Source organism: Mesoplodon densirostris, chromosome 17, assembly GCF_025265405.1.
Source record: "Mesoplodon densirostris isolate mMesDen1 chromosome 17, mMesDen1 primary haplotype, whole genome shotgun sequence".
In the NCBI taxonomy this organism is placed as follows: domain Eukaryota; kingdom Metazoa; phylum Chordata; class Mammalia; order Artiodactyla; family Ziphiidae; genus Mesoplodon; species Mesoplodon densirostris.
The window spans coordinates 12,559,639-12,584,802 of NC_082677.1; the positions used below are offsets into that span (position 1 = coordinate 12,559,639).

Genomic DNA, 25,164 nt, shown 5'->3' on the forward strand with positions numbered 1-25,164 from the left:
ATATTCTATAAGAACAAGTCAGAAGGTAGAAAGTACTGTAAATGGTCATGTTGTCTGATTGTAATGAGATTGTACCCTCAGTTTTAATCATGGCCCATGATCCTATTTCCTGCTTTTATTTCAGTAGAAGCATGACACTGGCTACTTGTGTGATCTTGGGCAAATCACTTGTCTAACACTACTTCTTCGTTTCTAAAATGTGGGTAATCATAACTGTATGATAGAGTTGTTTGCTCAGATTAAGCTAAATAATGCACATGAAATTCTTATCACAGTTCCTTGCACATAGTAAAATGATAGTAGCTGGTATTTTTGCTTTTGCTATGGCTGCTTGCCTCTTTTTGTTAGCGGGCTCTATGTCAACAAGTTAAACTACGTTTTCTCTTACAGAGTGCCCCCGAGTCTGTACTACGCTGTTAGCTTAGGTGAACCTGTGCCTAGGAAGATAAACTGGCATCAAGGATATCAGAAACCTTTCTTAATAGGGCTCGTGGGTGAACTACATAAAAAACTATTGACCCTTCTCCTGAACATTCCTCTCAGGCTTCAAACATACATTTTTTTTTTTCACTAGCTTACAAAGAACAATACATTATTTTATTGTCTTATTATAGTTTCATTAAGGATCTTATTTTTGGCTCAAGGCTTGTAACTTTAAATTCTTGTTCATGCTCATGGTCATTTTACTATTTGTTTTCTCTCATTTCTACTTGCATAAGCCTTGTTTTGTTCTGTTCATTTAAGCGACTTAAAGGCTCTCAGAACCTGGTAGTGAATGAAGTTTGTTTATTTACTTGGTCGATATTAAGTGTTTACGCTAAGCACTGGGAATACTAATTTGAGTAAGAAATGGTTTCTGTTCTCAAGGAGCTTGTTGTCTAATACAGGTGTGACAACATCACTGTTGTTGAAACTACCGGAGAGGAGTCAGTCACCTTTAGCTGATTGACTTTTCCACGCAAGGCTTGTCTTTAAAATGCTGTATTTCATGTGCTTCTGAAACTTTCTACTTACATGTCCCCAGTTATCATACTGTCAGAAACTGAAGTAGCATTCTCATTAAAGAGTGTAGGCCCTGGATCCGGACTATGTGGGCTAGGGTCACAACTCTACTGTTTCCTACTTCTGTGACCTTGGGCAAGTGACTGCTTTGTGCCTTAGGTTTCCTCTCCTATTGTAAAAGTTAGATGACTCATTATATACTAAGTGCTTAGAACGGTGGTGGGCAGACAGTCAACACTCAGTAAATGTTAGGTATTATTATTGTCTCTAAAACATCAGAAACAATCTAATTCTTATTTTTAGGAGTTCATTGTTTTGTAACTGCTATTTTTTAGTCTTTAGTTTCTCAAAAACACAGGCTTCTGAGTAAAGACATTTATTAATATCGCAAAACTTTCTCTTTTTAATGAAGAATTTCCAATTTTTATTAACATGAACTCAAGAGGGAAGGGTTGCCAGGAGGTAAGAAAAATTTGGAAGGAGATAAATAAGACTGTATGAGAAAGTGGATACCTTTGTGAGCAAGCCTATATCCTTTCTTTAACATAATTTCCTAGACTTTTACAGAATGAATTATGGGTTTAATGTTGATAAATTTATATATATTTAAACATTTATTTTTAAATCCCTGAACACATATATGATTGTGGTTTATATTTAAGTTCATGAGAATAAGGCACTTTAGAGTAAGAATAATTGCTTCTGTCTTCTGTTTAAAAATTGTATTTCTCAGAATCATAATGATAATTAATCTAAATGAATAAAATTGCTAAAGCAAAAGAAATTCTGACTTTTGTTACAAACACCTTAAAAAGTTTTGTGTCCAAAAGTGGTATAAAGATTTTTACTGCTGGCAGTAAATTCTTTAAAATTATCAAAAGGCATACAATGGAATAGGTTTATTCCAGCTTTATTTAAAATTTTAATTTCAAATGAAATAATGTGACACTGATGGATAAGAATACAACCAAAGATGGCAAATAACCTAATTCACTTTCCTGGTTTGTTCAAGCCTCCAGGCACCAGTCAAATATCGAAGTCGTATAAAAAGTAGGTCCTTGCCCATCTGTAGCCAGCTCCAAAATGGAACTAATTTAGAACCTGCGATTTAAAAATAATTAAAAATAAATATATTTTCAGGAAACATAACAGTTTAAAATTGTATTTTAGAAGTCACGACCTTTGTGAGCTTCTAGTCACCTTAATTTAACTTACATTATTTATATTATATATGTATGTCTGTTAAACAATTCCTTTGTACATTTAAAAATGATTTTCGGGGGCAAATCTTCATGTTTTACACACTGCTTTTCAATCTCATGTACTACAGAGAATCAGATACACCTCTATACATAATAAAGTACAGATTAATAATCTGAGATAAGAAAGCCAAGACAAAAACCCAACTTTTATTCTAATTCTACCAAAGACTCTCAATCAGATAAAATAAATACATCTTAGCTAGGCCATCTTCTTGTCCAGTGGTTGTCAAATGGCAACATGCCAAGTGCAGTTGACTGCATGAGATTTGCCTCCTTGAGCATGTCTTAAAAAGCTTATATATTCCTTGATTTTACCCCTTGCGATTGTTTTTTTGGTAAGTCAGAAGCAGACCTGCCCTGCCCTCCAATTTCAGGTAACTGGCATGCTGGGTGGTAGAGTGACGTGGTAAAGACCACAGGACGATCACTGACACTTTCCAGATTGAAGCCCAAACGCTCTAGCTTCTTTCTCTATTCCTTTCTTCCCACCCCTCCCCCCACCACAAGCTTTACTGAGGTGTAACTGGCAAATAAAATTGAAATGTATTTAAAGTGTACAACGTGATGATTTGATAGCTGTATACACTGCGAAATGATTACCACAATGAAGTTAACACATCCACCGTAATTAATTTAAATCATGGATAAGAGATTTAAATATCTTCAAAGGCAAAGTGAGTGGTTTCTCTAAAAACAACAAAAACAAAACACCTTGAAGTGAAATAAAACTTGAGAAGATCTAAACTGTGAGAATTTCAGATGGCCCTGCTCTAGTGGGGAGGGACCGATTGTATATGGCTGAGTGTTTGGGGATGATTAACAGAAAAACTGCTAAGTGCTGGTTAACAAGATTTAACAGTCAACTCTCTGAGAAATGCAAGTGAGCAACTGATATAAAATGAAACATTTTTACTTTTCCCCACTTCAACTTCCCATAGAGTCTAAGCTGGTCACAGATCAACACAGACACATTGACCGAGCTGATCCTGATGAGTCCGAGGCATCCTTTCACCTGCTTCCCATCCCCTTTGATCTAGGCTGCTACTGTGGAGATGAGTCAAACTGCTGTAAACTCAATATGATTCAGCAAGACTCCAAGAGGCCTACATAGCTTGTATGATTTCCAGACCGGTTCTTAGCCTTTTTCTGTTCCTAAACACCTGAAGTTGCTTACTTCAACAGTGACTTTTCAAGAGGAGGCCATGCTTACCTGGGGGAGAGGTGACTTTGAAAAAGTCTCCAGTAAACTGCTCCTACACTGTGAATTAATTTAGGATCATTCTAAGGTAAGCAAAGGAGAACACTAGAATATATTTTAAATTCTAAACAGTGAGCGCTGTCTAAGCTTTTCTGAATAGAAATTATTCGGAAGTATGATAGATTTCACATTTTTAATCTTAGAAATCTTTACATTTTGGGATACATGTACAGATGCCAGTTAAAAATCGGGGCTGTGAATGGATTATGGACATTTGGAGTAAAAACAACTAATTCCTCATTTAGCTTTGCACAGTGGTTTGTAGGTACTCAAAACTCACTGAGTAATGAAATAATACTAAAAAAAAATTGGTATTACAAACAATAAAGTTTATCTGAAGACTATTCACCTTGCTTCTAGCCTGAAATCACCATGATCCTGTCTACTGTACAAGTTTTTATTGAATTTTTTAGGCAAGCCAGTAGGCCTAATGAAGACCCTAAGAAGAGACTAAAAAAATACAGAAGGCAGTAAGCCAGCTGGAGGAGGGTGGCAAGGATTAGTAGGCAGTACTGTCTATGAAACTGCCTCTCTGAGTTAGGACAGCTGAGCTGGGGTGATAGTAAAGCCAGCTGACTTCACTGGACAACTGTATGGTCTGACGTCTTCCCCCACTTAAGATCAGCTGTAATGTAAACAAATATACTCACCTTCAATTTCAGTCCAGTTGACAGCAATTTCTGCTATTGGGATTTTAAAGAACTGTGCTATGTAAAGCAGTTCTACATCAAATGCCCTGAAATAGAAAATACATTGCTATTTATTTTTAAAAAGACAAATAGAGTGTAATTAAATCTCTACCTTGGCACGTTTTAAAGAAGCTTACACAGCAGATATAAAAGCTTATACTGTAAAAGTGAAGGCCAGATAAACGTAAGGTCAAATAAAAGCAAAGTAGTTCAGGAGCTTCAAGGCAAGTAACATAACATCGCGTGTCACTGCATAACATATAAATGAGAAATATGGCGTCTCTGTCACAACTCAGAAACTCCCAGAGGTAAAAACGGCCTCCTGGGCTCCAAGAGAAAATTTAATCCTGGAAATTTTCAAGATTGATGGTTTTCAAATCCCAACCTTAACTAGCTCAAGAAACAGAACTGACAGCATTTTCAACGGATTCAGAGAGCTGGTAAAACAGAACCTTGAGAAGCACTAGGAGAGAACGTTCTCAGTCACTTTAGAGCTGCTTGATTACATTCTTCTACCACCAAAGAATCAAGGTTTCTTTTCTAAGTACGGGGTCCCTGTGGCCTGCCTTCCCTCTTCCCCTCCCCAGTGCTGTCCTGGCCAATACAGTACTGGCAGCTGGTGAAAGTGAAAAGCCAGTTTAGGCTGGCCTGAAAGGCCTTGTGGGTATAACTACATATATACATAGGAATTAGATACATTGTCTCATTTTAACATGCACTTAAAATCATCTCTAGTCTGAATTCCCAGCTCAGCCTTCCTTCTACCTAGGAAAGACTCTTTCTTAAAAAGCTCCTCTTCAATCAGCCCTTTGGTTTAGGTCGAATCTGCTTTCCTTAACATTTTTGAATCCTGACTTAGAAGTTTTCCTGGATTTTTACAAAATTCTCTCAACCAGTTGCTTCCTTTCACTGGCATTAAACTCAAAAAGAGAAGCACCACTGCCTGTGCTGCACTTCATGCTTTTACTTGTCTCAAAAAGCACTAAAGTCTTTCACTGTTTTGCTTTCATTCTTGAGACATGAAACGCCCCACTCTCTAGACTGCATGGAACACACTTCAGACTTCCCAGGCTTGGTTTTAAAATATGAGCACAAACAAGAAAACGCCTAAAATCCACTTCTATCTGATTTCCCTCATTCTAGACAATCTGAATTTGGGAGTTTTGTTTTCTTGGCTACGATACCACCACCATCCATTATGCAACTAGTTTAAATCCCAAGTGTTTGGATAATTCAGTATGAAAACTATTTTTTTTAAAAAAACACTTAATGCTTTTCCTTATCCTAATAAAATATTTACTTAAGATGATAAAACCATCTACCAAAGTGTTCTTTGTGTTTCTAAAAGGACTGAGTAAAACTTCCATTAAGTAGAATTGTGACACTCATGAAAGAAGGAAATAATTTGAATATTAACCCTTAAAACTTTCCTTTAACATAAAACCAAAAAGTTACCTAATGGGCTGCTGAGTAATGCTAATTAATAATCTGATCAAGATTATTAAGTATTTCTCCAAAGATATCATATAGAATTAGTGGCTTATCGAAGACACAAAACAACATAAAAATGATGAATGAAAAGGAGTGGGGTAAAAAACCACCAATTAACTGAAATACAAATTAAATTTTTTTTATATTAAAAAAACTGAAAGGGCTATTCATCTTATAAACTATTATTTTTATTATACCCTTCTCCCCTTAAACATTTTAGAAGACATGAGATGTTTATTTAAAAAAAAAAACCCAAAACAACAAAAAACCCCAAAACAACAAACTGCAGTTCGTATCACCATATTACAAATAAGAGACCAATCTGTTACCAAAGCAAACATTATAATTGAAATACCAAGTACTTCTGGATGGAACCTTATGCCAATAAAGAGAAGCAGCATAAGGGTTATTCTCCAACTGAAATGACTTCTTGAGTTTTGGTAAATGTGGGGAGAGCAGAGTTAACCACGTTTTCTTTTGTTATTCAGTTCCTGACATAGCTGTTACCTCAGGAACAGATGTATTTCTGAAGAACAAAGAGTGTGCTGAGGGCTTCCCTGGTGGTGCAGTGGTTGAGAGTCCGCCTGCCGATGCAGGGGATGCGGGTTCGTGCCCCGGTCCGGGAAGATCCCACATGCCGCGGAGCGGCTGGGCCCGCGAGCCATGGCCGCTGAGCCTGTGTGTCCGGAGCCTGTGCTCCGCAATGGGAGAGGCCACAACAGTGAGAGGCCCGCGTATCGCAAAAAAAAAAAAAAGAGTGTGCTGAGACTCTGCTAAACATGGCACAGACACACCCCCCACTGCTCCCCCCCGAAATCCCACTCAACTTAAAACGACGATGACGGGATAACCATACGAGAACAAAAAGAGGAGAAGATGAGAGTAAAAAGAAAAAAAATGTGAACGTTGGAAAGTAGCTAGACAAGTGGTAACTAGAAAGTAGACAACGGCAGAGGGAGAAGCCCAGGGCAGGTTAATAGGCACCACGGAGCCCCCGACGCTCAGGCATCAAGGGCCCAAGTGACCTCTGTAAGTGGAGGTGCAGGTGGGCTGCAAACCGGAGGTCTCACTGAAAATCTGTATGAGATTCTCCTTTCTTCCAGCCGGTTCTGTGAATGCTGGCAGCCAGGATCATATCTCTTAGGCAGCAGATTGAAGGATCCCACTTTAGTGAAAATGACCAGCCCAAAACATAGTGACAGCTGGGAGTTACCCACACAAAATGGCCCCACTAGTTTAATTTGTAGTGAAATCTATCAGTCAGAGTTTGCTGACCACGCACCCGGCTGCTGATGAGCTAAAATTTTTAGCACCATACTAAAGATATCTGAGGATAAACTTTAATGATAAAAACAAACAAAGAAAAAAAACTGAAGCAACAGAAACAATGCAAAGAAAGAAGAAAATAAAGTGTTCGTGGAAGATACTGTAGTCATGAAACAAGAACAGATTTAGAAAAATGAATACTAGAATATAAGAATTGCAGGAAATTGAGGTTTTGATAGCAGAAATAAAAATTTAAAAGGAGGGTTAGATGATAAAATTGAGGAAATCTCAAAAGAAGAAAAATAGGAAGAGGGAGAGAAAATAAAATTAAAGGATCAATAAGGAAGCTCTATATCTGTTTTATAAAGAGAGAAGAGAGAAAAGACAGAGGAGATCATCGAAGAAATGAATAAAGGACATTTCTCAGAACTAAAGGACATGGGTTTCAGACTTAGAGGGCCTCCTGAGTACTCAAGAAAATGCATGAAAAAGAGCCACATTAAGTCGCTGAATCATGACATTTCAAAACACTGAATAAAAGGCTTCCAAAGTGGGGTGGAAAAAACATGCCATAGACAAGGAATCAAGATTAGATTATTGACAGAATTGAACTTTTCCACAGAAACACTGATGCCAAAGACAACAGAGCAATGCTTTCCAAATCCAGAGGAAAAAGGATTTCCAACCTGTAACTCTTTCTCCAGCTAACTGGTAAACAAGCGTGAGGGTAGAATCAAGGCATGTCTCTACATGTGGGGTCTTGCAGTCTTTTTCATATTTTTTAGGAGGTGTAAGAGAGGTGTGCTCTACTAAATTAGGATGGAAACCAAGGAAAACAAGATCTAGGACAGGAGCTGCAGCAGGCCAGGACACAACTAGAAAGAAAGAGCCGATGAGAAAGGCTTTCCATCTCCGAGAAAAAGATGGAATTGAGGCATAATCTGATGTGTCTGGGAACTTATGCTTCTGTCAGAGAGTGAGGACAAGGAAGTGTTAGATCCACGGTCAAGTAATGCCAGCAAAAAACTCCAGTTATTACCTGTAGAAAAACAGAAAGTACTACAACTATGTGGGTCGTATAATCCCATTGCATGCTACGGCTCAAATCTGAATTCTCTTTACCCAGCTATAACGATCAATGCTGAGCTAAGCAAACATTATTTTAAAACTGTATTAGGAGCATAACTGTGGAGGGTGTACAGGAGTTTAAGAGAACGAAATACTTGTCCATTGATCTCCTATTGTGGAAATTAATATCTAAAACTGAAAAACTGAGACGTAGCTATGCAGACCCATTGTTTTCAGTGTGAAAGCAAACACCACAAACAAGCAGTAAAGAGATGAAAATGACTAGAGAGAGGGAGCAGGAATGGGGGAATGGACGGAGATGGGGCAAAGGACAACTGTTTTCTTGTTATAAGCCTGATGGAATGACTTTAAATTATAAACATGAATAACATTGATTAAAAATTTTAAAAAAATTCACTAGAAGTACATTTCAAAGAATCCATTTAAAAATTATTCATAAATTGGGTCAAATTATACCTTAACATTAAATGGAAAGAATTTAGGTGAGGTAGAGTTCAGAGGATGGAGATTTTATATACATATTTATATTTAACATTTAACATTACCCATACTCAAGTAATTCGGAATCAAAGAGATGCCTGTAGTCTTTTAACTTCAGCAGTACAGCGTATACCTTGAAGTGTTGTAATACCTAGAAACTCTACTTGACTTGGATTCCCTGAAAGTTACGAGAAAAATTTCAGTGAATCTTTAGAACAAGTCCTCTTAAAAAAACCGTCTAAGGAGACACATATGGAAATGAGTAGATGCACAGTTTGGTTTCTAAAACTTATGCTGCTTAAGAAAAAACAAATCCGCTCTTTAGTTTTTCTTGATTGAAGTGAAGGAAAAGAGATGTTTAAATAAAGACAATGAGGGCTTCCCTGGTGGCGCAGTGGTTGAGAGTCCGCCTGCCGATGCAGGGGATACGGGTTCGTGCCCCGGTCTGGGAAGATCCCACATGCCGCGGAGAGGCTGGGCCCGTGAGCCATGGCCGCTGGGCCTGTGCGTCCGGAGCCTGTGCTCCGCGATGGGGGAGGCCACAACAGTGAGAGGCCCACGTACAGCAAAAAAAAAAAAAAAAAAAAAAAAAAAGTGTAAATAAAGACAATGAAACATAACTGTGGTAAAGGGTATACTGCTAATCAGGTTGATACATGTGTATTTGGTGGTTCTCCTTTATGGGCACAACATAAACATAACTGGACCCTAAAGAGAGATGTGAGAGGCTAAAATTTTAAGTCAGGTCAATATTATGCCAATCAAATTGCAAATAAATAATTAAAAAGGCATGCACATGAACATAAAATTTAAAGAAGAAAAAAATAAAAACATGTTCTTTAACTTAAAAAACCCATAAAACCTTGGAACAGTGCTGGCCAATACACTAGCCACATGTGGCTGGCTATTGGGCAACTGAAATGTGGCTAGTCTGAATTGAGATGTACTGTACTCTGAAGACACAGTACAAAGAAAAGCATGTAAAATAGCTCAGTATTTTTTTCATACTGAGTGCATGCTGAAATGACTATGTTTATATTGTGTTCAATATAGTATTAAAATAAATGTCACCTTTCTTTTTACTTTTTAATGTGGCTACTAGAAAATGTAAAATTACATATATGGCTTGCATTTGTGTCTCATATTATACTTCTGTTGGACAATGCTGCCTTACAACAATCCTGACTTACATCAGTCCTGACAAGGAAACTTCGTAACTTTTAAGTCATCAACCCTAACCCTAATGTTCTCCATTTTTAAATCCTTCCTTTTGAACTACAAAGAACCTAGTTCTCTGACCATAGATGGAGATATAACATCTGACTGAAAAATATCTAATGCAGAGGGAGGGCTTTATTTCTAGAGTGACTTCTTAATAAATAAGATTCTCTGATTTTGGAGTCCATTAACTATCAATATGTTTTATTCTTTAACATAATAGAAACATGCATCTAAATTTTAAAACCAAATATACATTACTTAAAAAATTTTAATCTAGGAAAGAAAGATTTTAAAACATGTTTGATAATTTTACTTCTGAAACTACAGTTTCTTTAAAGTTATTTGGGAAGATTATATGACATCTATTTCTATGGAGATAACAGATCTTTGCAAATAGACACATGAAAGTTACAGAGACTATAAAAATGAACATCTACTGGAATAATTATGCAGACTCCCACCATGAACAGAATTCACACAGAACCCAGTACTAACAGTAAGTATTCTTTCAACAGTATTTACTGAGTACCTATGATGTGCCAGGCACCCTCTTTGCTATACAATAAGCAAAATCAGATGGGATTCTTGCTCTTGTGGAGCTTACGTTTTAATAGAGAAAAAGAAACATTTTACAAATAAAGCACTACAGATGTGCCAGGTGCTACAAGAATGGCTTATGGCACTGCAACAGCATACAATCAGGGGCATCTGATCTGGTACAGAGAGTGAGGGCAGGTTGTCCTAACGAAGATCTGAAGGATAAGGAGACCTTGATGGAGGGGCAGTGGGTGGTGAGAAGGAAGAATCCACACATGGAGACTCAGGTGGGCCAGACTGTAACATCAATACTCGTACTGCCTATTGGTATCCCTCTCAAGGCCCTGGAAGGCACCGAAAGGCAATGGGAAGCAGAAGAGGTGCATCTGATTGATCACTTCTAATTTCTGAAGGGTCCCCTTGGACTGCAGCATAGGAACTGATGTCTTGGATTGTGGTGAAGACGAAGAGAAATGAAGGGACATAAAAGCTCAAAACAACAGGCCTCAGTCATGGGCTGGATATACGGAGGGGCTGTGGGGAAGGCTGTAATGACTCCAGGGTTTCAGGCTTCTATGTGACTGTTATTCCCTAAACAGGCTGGGAGCTGAGGCGAGGTCTGGGACAAAGAGAGGCCGAATGCTGCTGATAGGTTCATTGAGACGGTAAGTGGTCATCTTAAACATGACCACTGGATTTAATCATAGGAGGGTAACTAGATGTTCAGATGGGTGAGGAGTGAGTGGGAAGCGAGAAGATGGGGACAGTGAATATGGACCGCTTTTCCAAGAGAAGGTTCGCCGTGAAAGGAAAGAGGGCTAGGGTTGAAGGGGTGCCGGGGGCAGGGGTCAATGGAGAGGTTGTTTTTCTAATGGCAAGAGAAATTTAAACTTGAAAAAACGGATGGGAAAGATGTGGTTGAGAGAAAAGGCTAAATACACAGGAGAGAAAATAAGTGAACAGGATTGGGTTGTTAGAAGGTGGAAGGGCATGCAGAGGCCCGAGGACTGGTCTTAGGCGGGAGAGGGAACTTCCTCCTGCAAAAGGAAGGAAAGAAGGGCAAGTGGGTACCCTCTTCTGCTTTGATATGTCTGAGCTTTTTCTTTTTTCTCTGAAGGAAAAAAAGGAAGCTTAATGAAACAGGATGTTTTCAGGCCTCTCAATTTATACTGTCTACAATTAAGGTAAATATGTAACTTTATACCCTATGTTTGGTTTGAGATAAATAAGAACCAAACCAGTAAGGGTACAGATTAAGTTTACATATATAAGTGTCAATTCTGTTTAAACCTGGATGTTCATTATGGGACTACAGGGCTGCTGCCCATTACCTGGAGGAACTGCTGTGTAAGACGCACCAGACACATTCCGGTTAGGAACCTACCATCGTTCAATGTGCAGAGATGAAAACGTCCGTGACGCTGCTTCTCGAGTTAATAATTTGAACCCACACTGTGTGTCCCTGATTCCTTTGACACAAAGGAACCACACCAGAAAGTGGAACCCATACATGAGAAGAGTACGGAAGTAAGAACGCTGAAACAAAGACAAAATATAAATGACTTTTCTATTTATCTATAAAGGAGACATTGAAAACACCTGGCTGTAGACAACTGCAACTTAATATTTAATTGACTGGGTAGATCTCACACATGAACGCCATTGTTCCATTAGCTGCATGGGAAAAGTCTATTCTAGAAACTGTGAGGACGCCTAATGCTTGGAGCTGGACAGAGGCTAGAAAAGTAGTTACTCACTTCCTGGAGGTGGAGTCAGACAAGAAGAATCACAGTGCCTGTGAGAGTCAGGGCTTCAGTGCACCAGAAATATACCACAGCAGTTGCAGGGCTGCTCTGAGCCAGGAGAACATCTCATTCACCTTATATTTTGTGTCCCCAATACATTTCAGTTTCAAAAAAAGGTGAGTTACCAGAATATCTTGGAAAAATGAAACACTAAGATTTCAACCTGAAGTATGATACCTAGCTAATGAGAATACGATAGAAGAGGTACAGCAGAGTGTCACAGACTAGAAAGGAGTCTGAAACAAAAACCCAGTGTCTCTAACTATGACAGATATTTCTGATTAAATATATTTTAACAGGAAAATTCTTTAATACTTTGGATATTAAACTTAAGTAGTCTAATCCCATCTGAGAATTCACTATTGTTATTAGGCGTTAATTTCATTATTAGTAGTAACATGACATATTCCATTATTCATTAAACAATGCAAGCTTTAAAAAAATCATTAGTTATCACTGAATTCAAGACTTTCATATTTAGCATTAAAAAAAGATAAGATCTCTTAAAGTTTTCTATAATTATGGTAGTAGACCCATGGAATGATATATTACTTATGCACATAAGCAAACCAGTAAGAGTCTATGCAGAATTTTTAATATCTCATCCCACTAAATAAAAGTCCTTTCCTCCTTTTGGATTTTCGTTTTCATAATTGTAATTTTTAGTGTTGTTCTTCATTCACATGTCTTTTTCTATCACCATGGAACAAAATCATGACTCAACAGTGAAAAAATGACAGGAGAAAAGGCATGGAACTGAGCAGGCCTATATTTGAATCCTGGCTCCATTAATAATTAGCAGGCTGTGGGCTTCCCTGGTGCCGCAGTGGCTGAGAATCTGCCTGCCAATGCAGGGGACATGGGTTTGAGCCCTGGTCCGGGAAGATCCCACATACCACAGAGCAACTAGGCCCGTGCGCCACAACTACTGAGCCTGTGCTCTAGAGCCCGTGAGCCACAACTACTGAGCCTGCGTGATACAACTACTGAAGCCCACATGCCTAGAGCCTGTGCTCCGCAACAGGAGAAGCCACCGCAATGAGAAGCCCATGCACCACAACGAAAAGTAGCCCCCGCTTGCCGCAACTAGAGGAAGCCCGTACGCAGCAACAGAGGCACAATGCAGACAAAAAGAAATAAATAACATAAATAAATTTATTAAAAAAAAATGATTAGCAGGCTGACCTTGAACAAGTTACTTCCACTCTCTAAATCCCACTTTGCTCATCTAGAATGAAAATGCCTGCCTTACAAAGGTACTGTAAAGTTTAAATGAGATAATATTAAAGCCTTTAACCAAGTGTTTGGTACAGGAAGTAACAGAAACTTAATAAAAGCTCTTAATAAGGGAAGAAGGCTTGAAAGCTCACTTTAACCTCCTGACCACAGTTTCACTTGTGTATTAAATAGGGCAAGAAGGGAAGGAAGAATAAAATACTTATCTACAGGGTACGTAAAACAAACTCTCTGAAAAGCTCTAGCACTTCTCACTGATCACCTAGAATTGTTAGTTATGTTTTTTTTTTTTTTTTTTTTTTTTCTGTACACGGGCCTCTCACTGTTGTGGCCTCTCCCGTTGCGGAGCACAGGCTCTGGATGCGCAGGCTCAGCGGCCATGGCTCACGGGCCCAGCCGCTCCGCGGCATATGGGATCCTCCCAGACCGGGGCACGAACCCGTATCCCCTGCATCGGCAGGCGGACTCTCAACCACTGCGCCACCAGGGAGGCCCGTTAGTTATGTTTTGATGTAAGTATGTCTTACCCCTCTAAGCAGATAGGGCAGAAACCTCATCTTAAAATACTTTGGGAATCTCACAACAGCTTGCTCAGTGCCTTTCATTTAAAGTATTTCCAATAAATACTGGTTGACTGATTAAACCTCCAAAAGAGCATTTATGCTTAGGAAAGGAACAAATAGAAATCGAAAGATAGAAAAATAAAAATTAAAAGGTAGAAAAATAATACCTATAAACTATTCTCCTTGAATGATTTTTAACATGATTTACATGAGCTTACTAGTAACCAAATAAAAATATTCATGACTGCTTTTGCTTGTATGTTAATAGAAGATTTTTGTGTGTTTTAGGATAATGGCTTTTTTAAAAAAAAACAGAAACATGTTGAGTTCACATGAGGACTTTAACTTATTTGACTTCTAACATATTGAAAAGCATAACAATATAATCTACAAACAACTGGAACTTTCTTTAATTTTTAAAACTTGGCAAAGTATCTTAGAATTTAGAAGACATCTAAAAACATACTACAGGATAGACTTATTTAGTTAAATGAAGGTAATAAAGTCATAGAATAGCATTATATGAACTTCTGAAGTAGATATTTAAAAACATTCACTGCTTTAATATTAACAATCATCTCTAATGTTTATGAAATGTAAACAAGGAATTCAGGTGAAATTTAACTGACTGGTAATTTTATTATCTTGAAAAGAGAAGTTAAAGAAGTTCTAAGACTTAAGCAGACTCTTCAAAAAAAAATCTAAAGAGATCAAACAGTAATGGATTCTATTTTGAATCATTTAAAAATGATAAATTTGAGAATACCCAAACAATATAAACATGACTGTTTTAACTGTTATACAGAACACATGGGCATATGAACACTTTTAAGGATGCCTGAAAGACTCCAATGGTGCTGTATCATGCATGTTTGTCTTGATAGACGGTAGGATAAACTGAGACTATGTGTAAAGGTATTTAGGACAGATAAGACTGAAAACTACACAGTTAAGTTACTGAAGTTGCTGTTTACTATCTTGGCTAATTAATATTTTTATAATTTTTCTCACTGTCCACAGATCAATCACCATGCAGGATTTATATTACCTATGGCACATTAAGAGAACACCCTAGTGGCTGAGAAGTGGAAGGCCACGCCGCAGTTTCTTGGACACGTGGCAGATGGTTGTGTTGCCCCTTGGAGATGACCTTCTATAAGACAGGTATAGTTCTGTGAGAATCACCTGGACTTGAACTACAAGCCTACTCAGCAGGAGTTATACGTAGCATCTGCAGAGGACAACTGCTGATCTCTAGTCAGTGGAACAGTTTACCCTTTCTTTCTAGAGAAGCAGCCAATTCTGTAGGGTCCAAAAGCACTATGTCAGTAACTAAGTTTTACAGATGGAGGAATGGATGGATAGATGACAAGATAAATTATAAACACATAGATCCTGGAATAGATCCCTTGATGACTGGTTAAAAGCATCACTAGGTAAAAGAAGGTTCAGACCATAGCACAGCCTCATCTTACTATTCTGGAAAAAAATTCAAAGAGTTTTCAACCAATGGAAGTTCTAAGTGAGAGAATTTGCACCGTTAAAAACAAAATAAAAAACCACAGTTCTTTTCTACTGCCACCAACAATACAGGTCCCAACTACTTCTTGCCTAGATTACTTCAACTGCTTCCTAATTACTGCCTCCTATTTCTCCAACCCTTTTTCCTTTCCAAGTAGATAGTCCTTTTTCCCCCTATCTATATATATATTTTTAAAAAGGACCAAATTTACTCACAAAACCCTTAAATTAACATCAGTAAGTGTTTTTTACACAAACAATTATACTGTATTTACAATATCATACTGTTTTTTCTCCATACGACTTAATATTTTAGTATTTCCCAACATGATTATACAGTCTCCATTATCATCTATTTTATCACTGCATGACATTTCATCCAGGGGAATTATGTACACTTTCTAGTGTTGGGATTTAGTATTTTATAGTTTCTAGTATTTCACAATGATAAATAATGTGCCGAACATTTTGCACATACACTTTTTCTTTCCTTATCTCTTGTGTATCAGTAAAGTGATGAAGTTGGACTAGCTAATCTCTAAACTCTCTTTCAGTGTTAAATTTCTAGGAGTTTGATTCTCTATGGTTAACGGATTAACCTTTTTGAAACACCAATAACAGTCCATAGGGTTATAGAGTTACATTTGGACTAGATGCTGAAGATGTTAAAATAATTTATTTCTTAAAAAAAGGAAAGTTCAGGTTTCCACATTTGAGCAAAATCCTTAAGGGATTTTATGACTCTGCCATCAGTATATCTTGGGGAAAAAATTAGAATTTTTTCATGTCCTATTTCAGAATCACTAAGGGAAAGGTTCAATCTTTTATTCCGCTGGTTCTCAAACTCTGGTATGCATAGGGTGACCTGGGAAACTGTTAAAATGGCACATTCCTGGTCCCGTGGCTAGAGTCTGATTTAGTGTCTGGGATTGGCCTAAGAACATGCATTAAAGGAAAAACAAACAAACAAAACACCCCAGATAATTTTGACCTTGCACTGAAAAATATGGCTTTATTCTTGATCTACTTCACCAATCTAGTAGATGAACTGTTAAGAATATAATGGACAATTACAGAGCTTGATACATTAGGTCTACGTTTTTAAGTGAAAAAATAATTAAAATAAAAAATACTGCATGGAGTAGTTCCTTATATTTTTTTCCTCCAAGTTACTCCAGCTTCTTAGCCTAATCTGTAAATTACAACCTGAAGAAGTTAATGTCTTCAGTGATTTTTTTGAATACACTAAAAAGGGCAGTACAACTTTACAAATCTGAAGGTATAATGCTTTTCTAAGAGGAACAGTTAAAAAAATTTAAACTTTGAATAAAACTTAAAATATAGTGCTTAAGTGTGCTGACATGAGAAAAACTAAAGGAAAGTTGATAGGTTCAAAAATGCATCATTTGGAGAAATTTGCCTTATATAATAACTGAATGGGGACTCTCTTTGTGTCTTAAAAAAAGAGCTGCTTGTATCCAAAATCAAAGTGAAGTCTACATCCTCCCTGTATACTCATGAAAAAAAAAAATCAATTCCTAAATATGCTAATCCTTTCTTCTGAAAGGAACCTCATCTTTATGAGATTAAGTATGAAAGCTTATCTCATGCTAATGTATATGTAAAAAAGGAAAAAACTGATCCATGATGAAAGCCTCACCTGAGCAATTGATTCTTTTTCCAAATGAGCTCGAGATCCACATGCAATAGCCATTTGATCCTGAGGAAAAAAGCAATGAAATAAGTATCATTAATAAAAATATTTATTTTCAATGTGAATATCTCATTTTTTAGAAACTATTTTTTTAAAAAGTAACATTAAATATCTTTAAAGGTTTACTGAGGAATTCAGAATATGTACAACTTAAACAAGTCTAATTGTATTTACCAAGATGACACTATTCAGGGCTAAATATAAGGGGCATGCATTATTTCAAAAGTCATATATTTAAGTGATTTTTCTAATTGAAAATACTGTATCAATATAATTAGAAGAAAAATTAGTAGTATTAGAAAGAAAAGGGTTATGGTATGGTTTTATATATAATCATTACATTATGGAAAACCCAAGAATATCAACTGAAAACCTACTACAAACAATAAGAGAATGTAAAAAGATGAGTGGGCACAAAATGAATATATATATAATATTTTAGCCTTCATATGTACAAACAGTGATCAGAAGATATAATGGAAGAAAAGACAGTATTTATAACATCAATAAGAAAAATCAATAAACTTTACAAGAAATATGGCAAGATCTGAATAAAGGAAAGATATAAATGCAACCAAAGGAAACAAAAAAATCCAACCACAGAGGGCATACCATGATCATGGATGAGAGGATGCACTGAAGCACTGAAAAGGCAATGCTCATTAAGCTAATCTTTAAATTTAATGCCATACCAATGAGAACATAAAAATAATTTTTCATTGATTGAGACAAGCTGATTTGGAAGTTAATATTGAAAAATATTGAAAAGAATGAAGAAGAGCCAAGACAATTCTAAGAGTGATGAAGGACTAGCTCCAGAGGTTAAAAATACATCATAAAGGTAAAATAATTAAAACTAAGGTACTAAATGTAAATAGATAAACCTATGGGTCAGAATGGAAAGGCTAGAAACACACACGCAAAACATACAGGTACTTAAGAGTATGATAAAGATGACATTTTAAATCAGTGGAAAAAAGATGCTGTGGGACATTCTGGTAGCCATTTGGAAACCAAATTAAATTGGACCTGAGCCACATACTGACTAGGACATATTCCAGCTACATCAAAGATTTAAGTGTAAATCAGAAATAATTTTTTTTTTTTTTTATAAATTTATTTACTTATTTATTTTTGGCTGCATTGGGCCTCCGCTGCTGCACGCGGGCCCCCTCCAGCTACGGTGAGCGGGGGCCACTCCTCGTTGCGGCGCGCGGGCCCCTCACCGCGGCGGCCTCTCCCGTCGCGGAGCACAGGCTCCAGACACGCAGGCTCAGCAGTTGTGGCCCACGGGCCCAGCCGCCCCGCGGCACGCGGGACCCCCCCGGACCAGGGCCCGAACCCGTATCCCCCGCATCGGCAGGCAGACTCTCAACCACTGCGCCACCAGGGAAGCCCAGAAATAATTTTTTAAATGATCCCAAGGAAGGCACAAATATACAAAACCCAGAAGATTAGATCAACTTGACAATAAAATTTTAAAAATTGTTGTGCGGCAAAAACAAGAAAAATCCAACCATATTAGAAATTAAAAGACAAATAAATTGGGGGAAAATACTGGTAATTTATATTACAGACAAAAGGCTAATTTCCAAAGTACATAAAGTGCTCCTACAAATTATTAAGAAAAATACTCAACAACTCAGTTGGGAAGGGGTGAAGGTTATGAACGAGAATTCACAAAAAGAACAACTGAAAAGATCCTCACCTCAATCATACTTATATCAATACTAATAGAAAAATGCAAAGAACACCTATCAATTTTTACCATATTGTGCATACACACTCTACATAGACTAGCTCCAGAGGATTTAAAAATACATCATAAAGGTAAAATAATTAAAACTAAGGTACTAAATGTAAATAGATAAACCTATGGATCAGAATGGAATGTTATCACATTATAAATATACACATAATTCGACCCAGCAATTTTACCACTAGGAATTCTTCCCATAATAAACTTGCATTGTGTAAAATGACACTCATGTAAGGCTGATCACTTTAGTATTGTCTCAAGCAGCAAACCTGTATGTCCACCCAAAGGGACTAGCTATGAAGCTGTGAAAGAATGAGGAAGCACTTCGATGTACGCATATGGCTCAATCTCCTAGATATGGTGTTAAATGGAAACAACAGAACAGTGGATAGTGTGTTACAATTTGTGTTTAAAAAATAAAGAATACATATATACATCTTCTAGGTGGATATACAAGAAATGGATGACACTGTTAGCTTCTGGGAGTAACTGGGTGACTGAGAAATGAGGGGCAGAGCTAGGTTCACTGGATAACTTCTTATACCATTTGAATTTTGAACCATTAATCAAAATAAATAAAATTAAGAAGTGTTCATTGTAAAGAAATTGGCAAGCATATAAATTTACATGTATATGAAAAAATTATTATAAAACGTCATGCATAATCTCACTACCTAAAAGCAGCCACTGATAACATTTTGTATATTTCCTTGCATTTTATTTTATTTTTTTTGCCTTTCTCAAGTTCTATTTGCCCCAGTCTAGAAAAAAACTGGCTTAGGAAATCACTCCCTGTATGCTAGTCCCAGTAATGTTGCTGGGAAGAGGCATATAGGCGTTATCTGTAGGGACAGAGCTTAAAAAACATCACCTTTAGGAGTTAGGATTTGAAACTCTCTGAAGTGACAAATCCTAGGTAGAAAAGAAGGTAAAGGACCTAAAAAGGTCCAGGAGGCAGTGTATTTCCTTGTGTTATTTTTTTCCCCTCTGTATTTAAAAAACCATAGCTGAAACTTACTCATGTATACCATGCTTTTCTTCATATAAAGTAACCTAAAAAGTTCTTACATTCAAGTTCGTTGTTTTTGAGCTTTTTGTTATGGGTAGTTTCAAACATACACAAAAGTAGAATAAGAAAATGAAGCCCCATGTACCCACCACCTGGCTTCAACAATTACCAACACATAGCCAAGTGTCAATCTTGCCTCCTCTGAAGCCCTTTACTAGCACCCTACCCAACTGGGGATTATTTTGAAACAAATGCTAGGCATCATATACTATAAATTAATAGATATTTCAATCACAATACCACTAACATACTGAAAACATTAAGAATTCCTTAACACCATCAGATATACAATCAGTTTTCAAATTTGCCCGATTATCTCATAAATGTTTTCAGTTTTTTAAAATCAAGAGCCAAATAAAATTCATACAATTTGGTTGGCATTTCTTTTATCCCTGGGTTCCTCCTACCTCTTTTAAATTTTTTTCTTATAATTTATTTGTTGAAGAAACCATGTAATTTGTCCTGTACAGTGTCCTAGATTCTAAATTTTGCTGACTGCATCCCCTGGTGACATTCAACATGTTCCTCTGTATTTCCTATAAACTCGCTGTTAGAGTTAGAGGCTTGATAAGATTCAGGTTTATTTTTCAAGAACTTACAGTAGTGTTGTGTCTTTCTTTTTTTGTATCAATTGTAAGGGCAATATAATATTTCACCATATAGATTAACCATGGTTTCACTATTCACCTACGTGTTCGTAGGTGAATTCACCTAATTTCATGTTATTAGAAAGGTGTCTAAAAGAACGTCTTTGAATATAAAACTCTAATTGTAGTCTGGATTTCTTCCTTTGAGAAAGTCATAGAACTAGAACACTAAGTTAAAAGTATGCGTGTTTTTAATGTAAATGGGCCAAATTATTCTTTAAATTACCTTCCCACTGAGTATGATATTGACTACAAGAACTACATCAGTAGTTCTTGTCAGCTCTAATTATTTCCATTTTAAATTTGTGAACATGATAAGGGGAAAATATTACCACATATGATCTAATTTCCTTTTTTTAAATAAAAAGGTAAACATTTGGAGAGCTTTTATTAGCCATCTATATTTTCTTTTGGAAATTATATCTGTTATGTACTTTGCTTACTATTTAATAGTGGGAATAATTTCTTCCCTTCTTTTTCTGGTAGAGGTATTTTGCTTGGGAAGGGAGAGAATGATTTTTCTTAAGGGAGAACCACATTGAAAGTTCAACAGTATATGGCAAATGAGCTTTAACTCTGAATCCAAAAAGAGCAGTAACATTACTGAACAACCAGTAAAAAAGAACATCCTCCCACCTTTCAGGGACTAAGTAGAGTTAAAATGTCACTTAAACTAAAAACAAATAAAAAACAAAAGCTTTCATTTAAAATCTCCTTTTCTTTCAGCATAAGTCTCTAAAAGCTTTTAAGAGAGTTTTGTGTATCTGTCATTCCAATATAAGAACTGAATCCCTGATAATGATCTATCAGGTGGAATTCATCTAAGCAGCTTTCAGAGTAGTTAGCTGTTCTTCAGGAATGAAGGATATTCTTGTTTTTAAAACTTCCCGTATTAGAAAATGTATGTAGACATGGAGTCTCTTTCCTTTAAGCCTCTTTCAGAGTTTGGCTGAATTTCTTACTTTTTAAAAAATTTTATTTACTATGATAGCTGGCTTTTTTTTTTTTTTTTTTTCAGTACGGTGGCCTCTCATTGTTGTGGCCTCTCCCGTTGTGGAGCACAGGCTCCGGACGCCCAGGCTCAGCGGCCATGGCTCACGGGCCCAGCCGCTCCACGGCATGTGGGATCTTCCCGGACCGGGGCACGAACCCGTGTCCCCTGCATCGGAAAGAGGACTCGCAACCACTGCACCACCAGGGAAGCCCGATAGCTGGCTTTTAAAAGTGGTAAAAGATGGTACTGTATTGTATTCTAGAAAGAAATGCTTCATCACAATCTCTCTCTCCTATTACTTTTTCAGTTAAGTGTTTTCTCACAAATTCACTGGGCAGAAGAAATAGACTAGAAGAATTAGGTAAATCCAATTTACATTAACAATTATAAACAGTAACATCAGAATTAGTTCTGAAAATAAAGCACAAAATGTTAATAATTAGAGTTAACGGTTGTTGAGTGCTGAACACATGCTAAACACTCGACATACATTTAAAAAAATTTTAATCATTACCTCAGGATTATGAATTTGGGCACACTGTCCTTATGTCATAGATGAGGAAAGTGAGGTGGATGGATTAAGTTGCTCAAGTTCACATGGAATTTGAATCTAGGTCTATTTGAACTCCACATCAAAAATTAAGAAACATAATGGAAACGGAAATGGAAAAGGGCACAGGCATTTGTCCAAAAGACAAAACTGATTCCAAATGAGGTTGAGATATAGAAACAACGTTGAAACAATTTAGAAATTAGTCAAAATCAGATAGTAAGATTAGTCATATTCACCCAATATGAACAGAAATGAAAAAGTTGATACATGAAATAAACTAGTGAGTTAAGAAAAAATTTTATTTATTTAAAAAAGAAGTTTTGATTAAAACGATTCCCCCCCTTTCCCTCAAAAGTAATATGGGTTCATTGTTAAAAAAAAATAAAATTAATCTAAAAAAAATTGAAGAGTTATCCATAGTTCCTCCATCCAGAGACAACTGATGTTACCATATTACTTTATAGATAGTTCCATATATAGGATGTTTAAAATTTTCTTTTTTCACTTAATCATGTATAATGAATAGCCATCCTATATAATAATGAATTTAACCACTGTAACTTAATACTGGACATTTCATATTGTTTCTAGTTTTTTTCCCTTATTAAAAAACACTGCTGTATTAAAAAAAATAAGCAAAAACCCTTGGCAATTTATTTATTTATTTATTTATTTATTTATTTTTCTTTTTGCGGTATGCGGGCCTCTCACTGTTGTGGCCTCTCCCGTTGCGGAGCACAGGCTCCGGGTGCGCAGACTCAGCGGCCATGGCTCACGGGCCCAGCCGCTCCGCGGCATATGGGATCCTCCCAGACCGGGGCACGAACCCGTATCCCCTGCATCGGCAGGCGGACTCTTAACCACTGCGCCACCAGGGAGGCCCGGCAATTTATTTTTATACACATTCTTAATTTTCCTAAGATAAATTTCTCAAAGTCTGGGTCAATAGATGTTAAATTATTTAAAGCTTTTGATTCATATTTCCAACTTGTTCTAAAAAATAGTGTATCAATCTCCACAGGCTCAACAGATAAATCTGGCAACATTCATTCTTTTTCTCCCTTTTATTTGATGAAAGGTGCCTTGTAACTTTCCTGCATTTTAAATTAAGAGTATTTTCGGACTTCCCTGGTGGTCCAGTGGTTAAGATTTCGCCTTCCAATGCAGTGGGTGCACGTTTGATCCCTGGTTGGGAAGCTAAGATCCCACATGGCTCGTGGCCAAAAAACCAAAACATTAAAAAAAAAAGCAATATTGTAACAAAGTCAATAAAGACTTTAAAATTTGGCCACATCAAAAAGATCTTTAAAAAAAGTTAAATAAAAAAATAAATTAGGAGTATTTTCTCCTGACAATCATGAGGATATTAAATTTATGAAAATTTCTGTGGTTAGGAAAAATTGTGGTTGTTAAGATCAAGGTTTCAATCTTCTAGAACAGGGGTGGGAAACTACAGCCCATGGGCCAAAGCCAGCCTGCTGCCTGTTTCTGAAGGACCTGGGAGCCAAAAATGGTTTTTAAAGGGTTGTTAAAAAAAAAAATTGCTGCAAAAGAGACGATACATGGTCCACAGAACCTAAAATATTTACAGGCAGACCACAGAGATATTGCAGGTTCAGTTCAGATCACCACAATAAAGTGAGTCACACAAATGTTTTGGTTTCCCAGTGCATATAAAAGTTATGTTTATACTGTAGTCTATTAAGTGTGCAACAGCATTATGTCTTAAAAAATATACATCCTTAATTAAGGCAGTATCTGAGAAGCGCAATAATGCAAAAATGCAATAAAACGAGGTATGCCTGTACACTCTGGCCCTTTATAGAAAGAGTTTGCTGTTCCCTAAGAGATACACTTTCAGACTAGGTTTGCTGGCATTAAACAAACACTTGCTCCGATAGGCAGCCCTTGCCCTTCAAAGGTTTGGGAACACACTTTGTGATCTGCTGAGAAAGACTGTTGTGAAATTTTATTATATACAATCTACGTCTTTTTATGATTTCAAGACTACCTTTTAAATTTTCTTATTCTCCTGTTTGATTTTCACAAAGATCTCAGAAAAATGCTTGTGTAACTGCCTGGTCTATAAAATGAATGATTTGGGAAATGGAGGGATCGCTTTTGGGAAGCCTGGTCATCTACCCACATATTGAGAGGGTGAAACAAATATACCAGGCTCTTAGACCTGACCACATGGTCCACAAAAAAGGGAAGCAGTAATCATCACATTCTTTTGTTTCAGGAACAACCAAGCCATGAATACACATATTAAATGTTGGTGTACCAAAACCTCACTTGGCCAAGGGAACTTACTTACCATACTTAGGACAAGGGAACACACAGGGTCATTAGTTAGCAATCACTCCAGATTCAGTTGTGCGTGGTTAATATCTGTTTCCTATAGTTTTCCTTAATGTAATTTTACTCCATATCTCTTTCATATTCATTACCTTTAACTATTTATGGCCTTAAAAACCTAAAAGCCGGGCTTCCCTGGTGGCGCAGTGGTTGAGAGTCTGCCTGCCGATGCAGGGGACACGGGTTCGTGCCCTGGTCTGGGAAGATCCCACATGCCATGGAGCGGCCGGGCCTGTGAGCCATGGCTGCTGGGCCTGCGCATCCGGAGCCTGTGCTCCACTACGGGAGAGGCCACAACAGTGAGAGGCCCGCGTACCGCAAAAAAAAAAAAAAAACCTAAAAGCCAAGCTTGTTGAAACTATGTCTAAATGAGAATTTAAGATCCAAGTCATGGCCTAAGGACTCACTCTATGATTATGGAATAAGACATCTTGTCATCTATTTGCCCCTTCAAGGGTTTCTTAAATTCTATTTCGAATAGTTAAACCAGTAAACAAGTGATCATTATATACTTTGCTTAAAAACTTACAAAAAATCAAGCATATTTTTATTAAGAGGTAGAATAACTACAGGTTAGGACACTGAAAAGCTAGGAGAAGTTTTGCACTTAAAAAAGATATGAATAAGGGCTTCCCTGGTGGCGCAGTGGT

The 25,164-nt window shown here is 37.1% G+C and overlaps 1 protein-coding gene across 3 annotated transcripts in view; it reads right to left on the reverse strand.

The window, feature by feature from the left end:
* Window positions 1-1,896: 1,896 nt before the first annotated feature.
* The window catches only part of ALG5 (ALG5 dolichyl-phosphate beta-glucosyltransferase), a 41,823-nt gene continuing 18,555 nt past the window's right edge, over window positions 1,897-25,164 (reverse strand). For all 3 annotated transcript variants that reach the window (XM_060079895.1, XM_060079894.1, XM_060079893.1), the window contains 4 exons: window positions 17,081-17,140; window positions 11,680-11,831; window positions 4,173-4,258; window positions 1,897-2,103 (listed from right to left, as the gene is read on the reverse strand). In XM_060079895.1, the coding sequence (XP_059935878.1) occupies window positions 1,988-2,103; window positions 4,173-4,258; window positions 11,680-11,831; window positions 17,081-17,140 (414 nt within the window). In that variant the 3' untranslated portion in view covers window positions 1,897-1,987. The remainder of the gene's footprint in view (window positions 2,104-4,172; window positions 4,259-11,679; window positions 11,832-17,080; window positions 17,141-25,164) is intronic.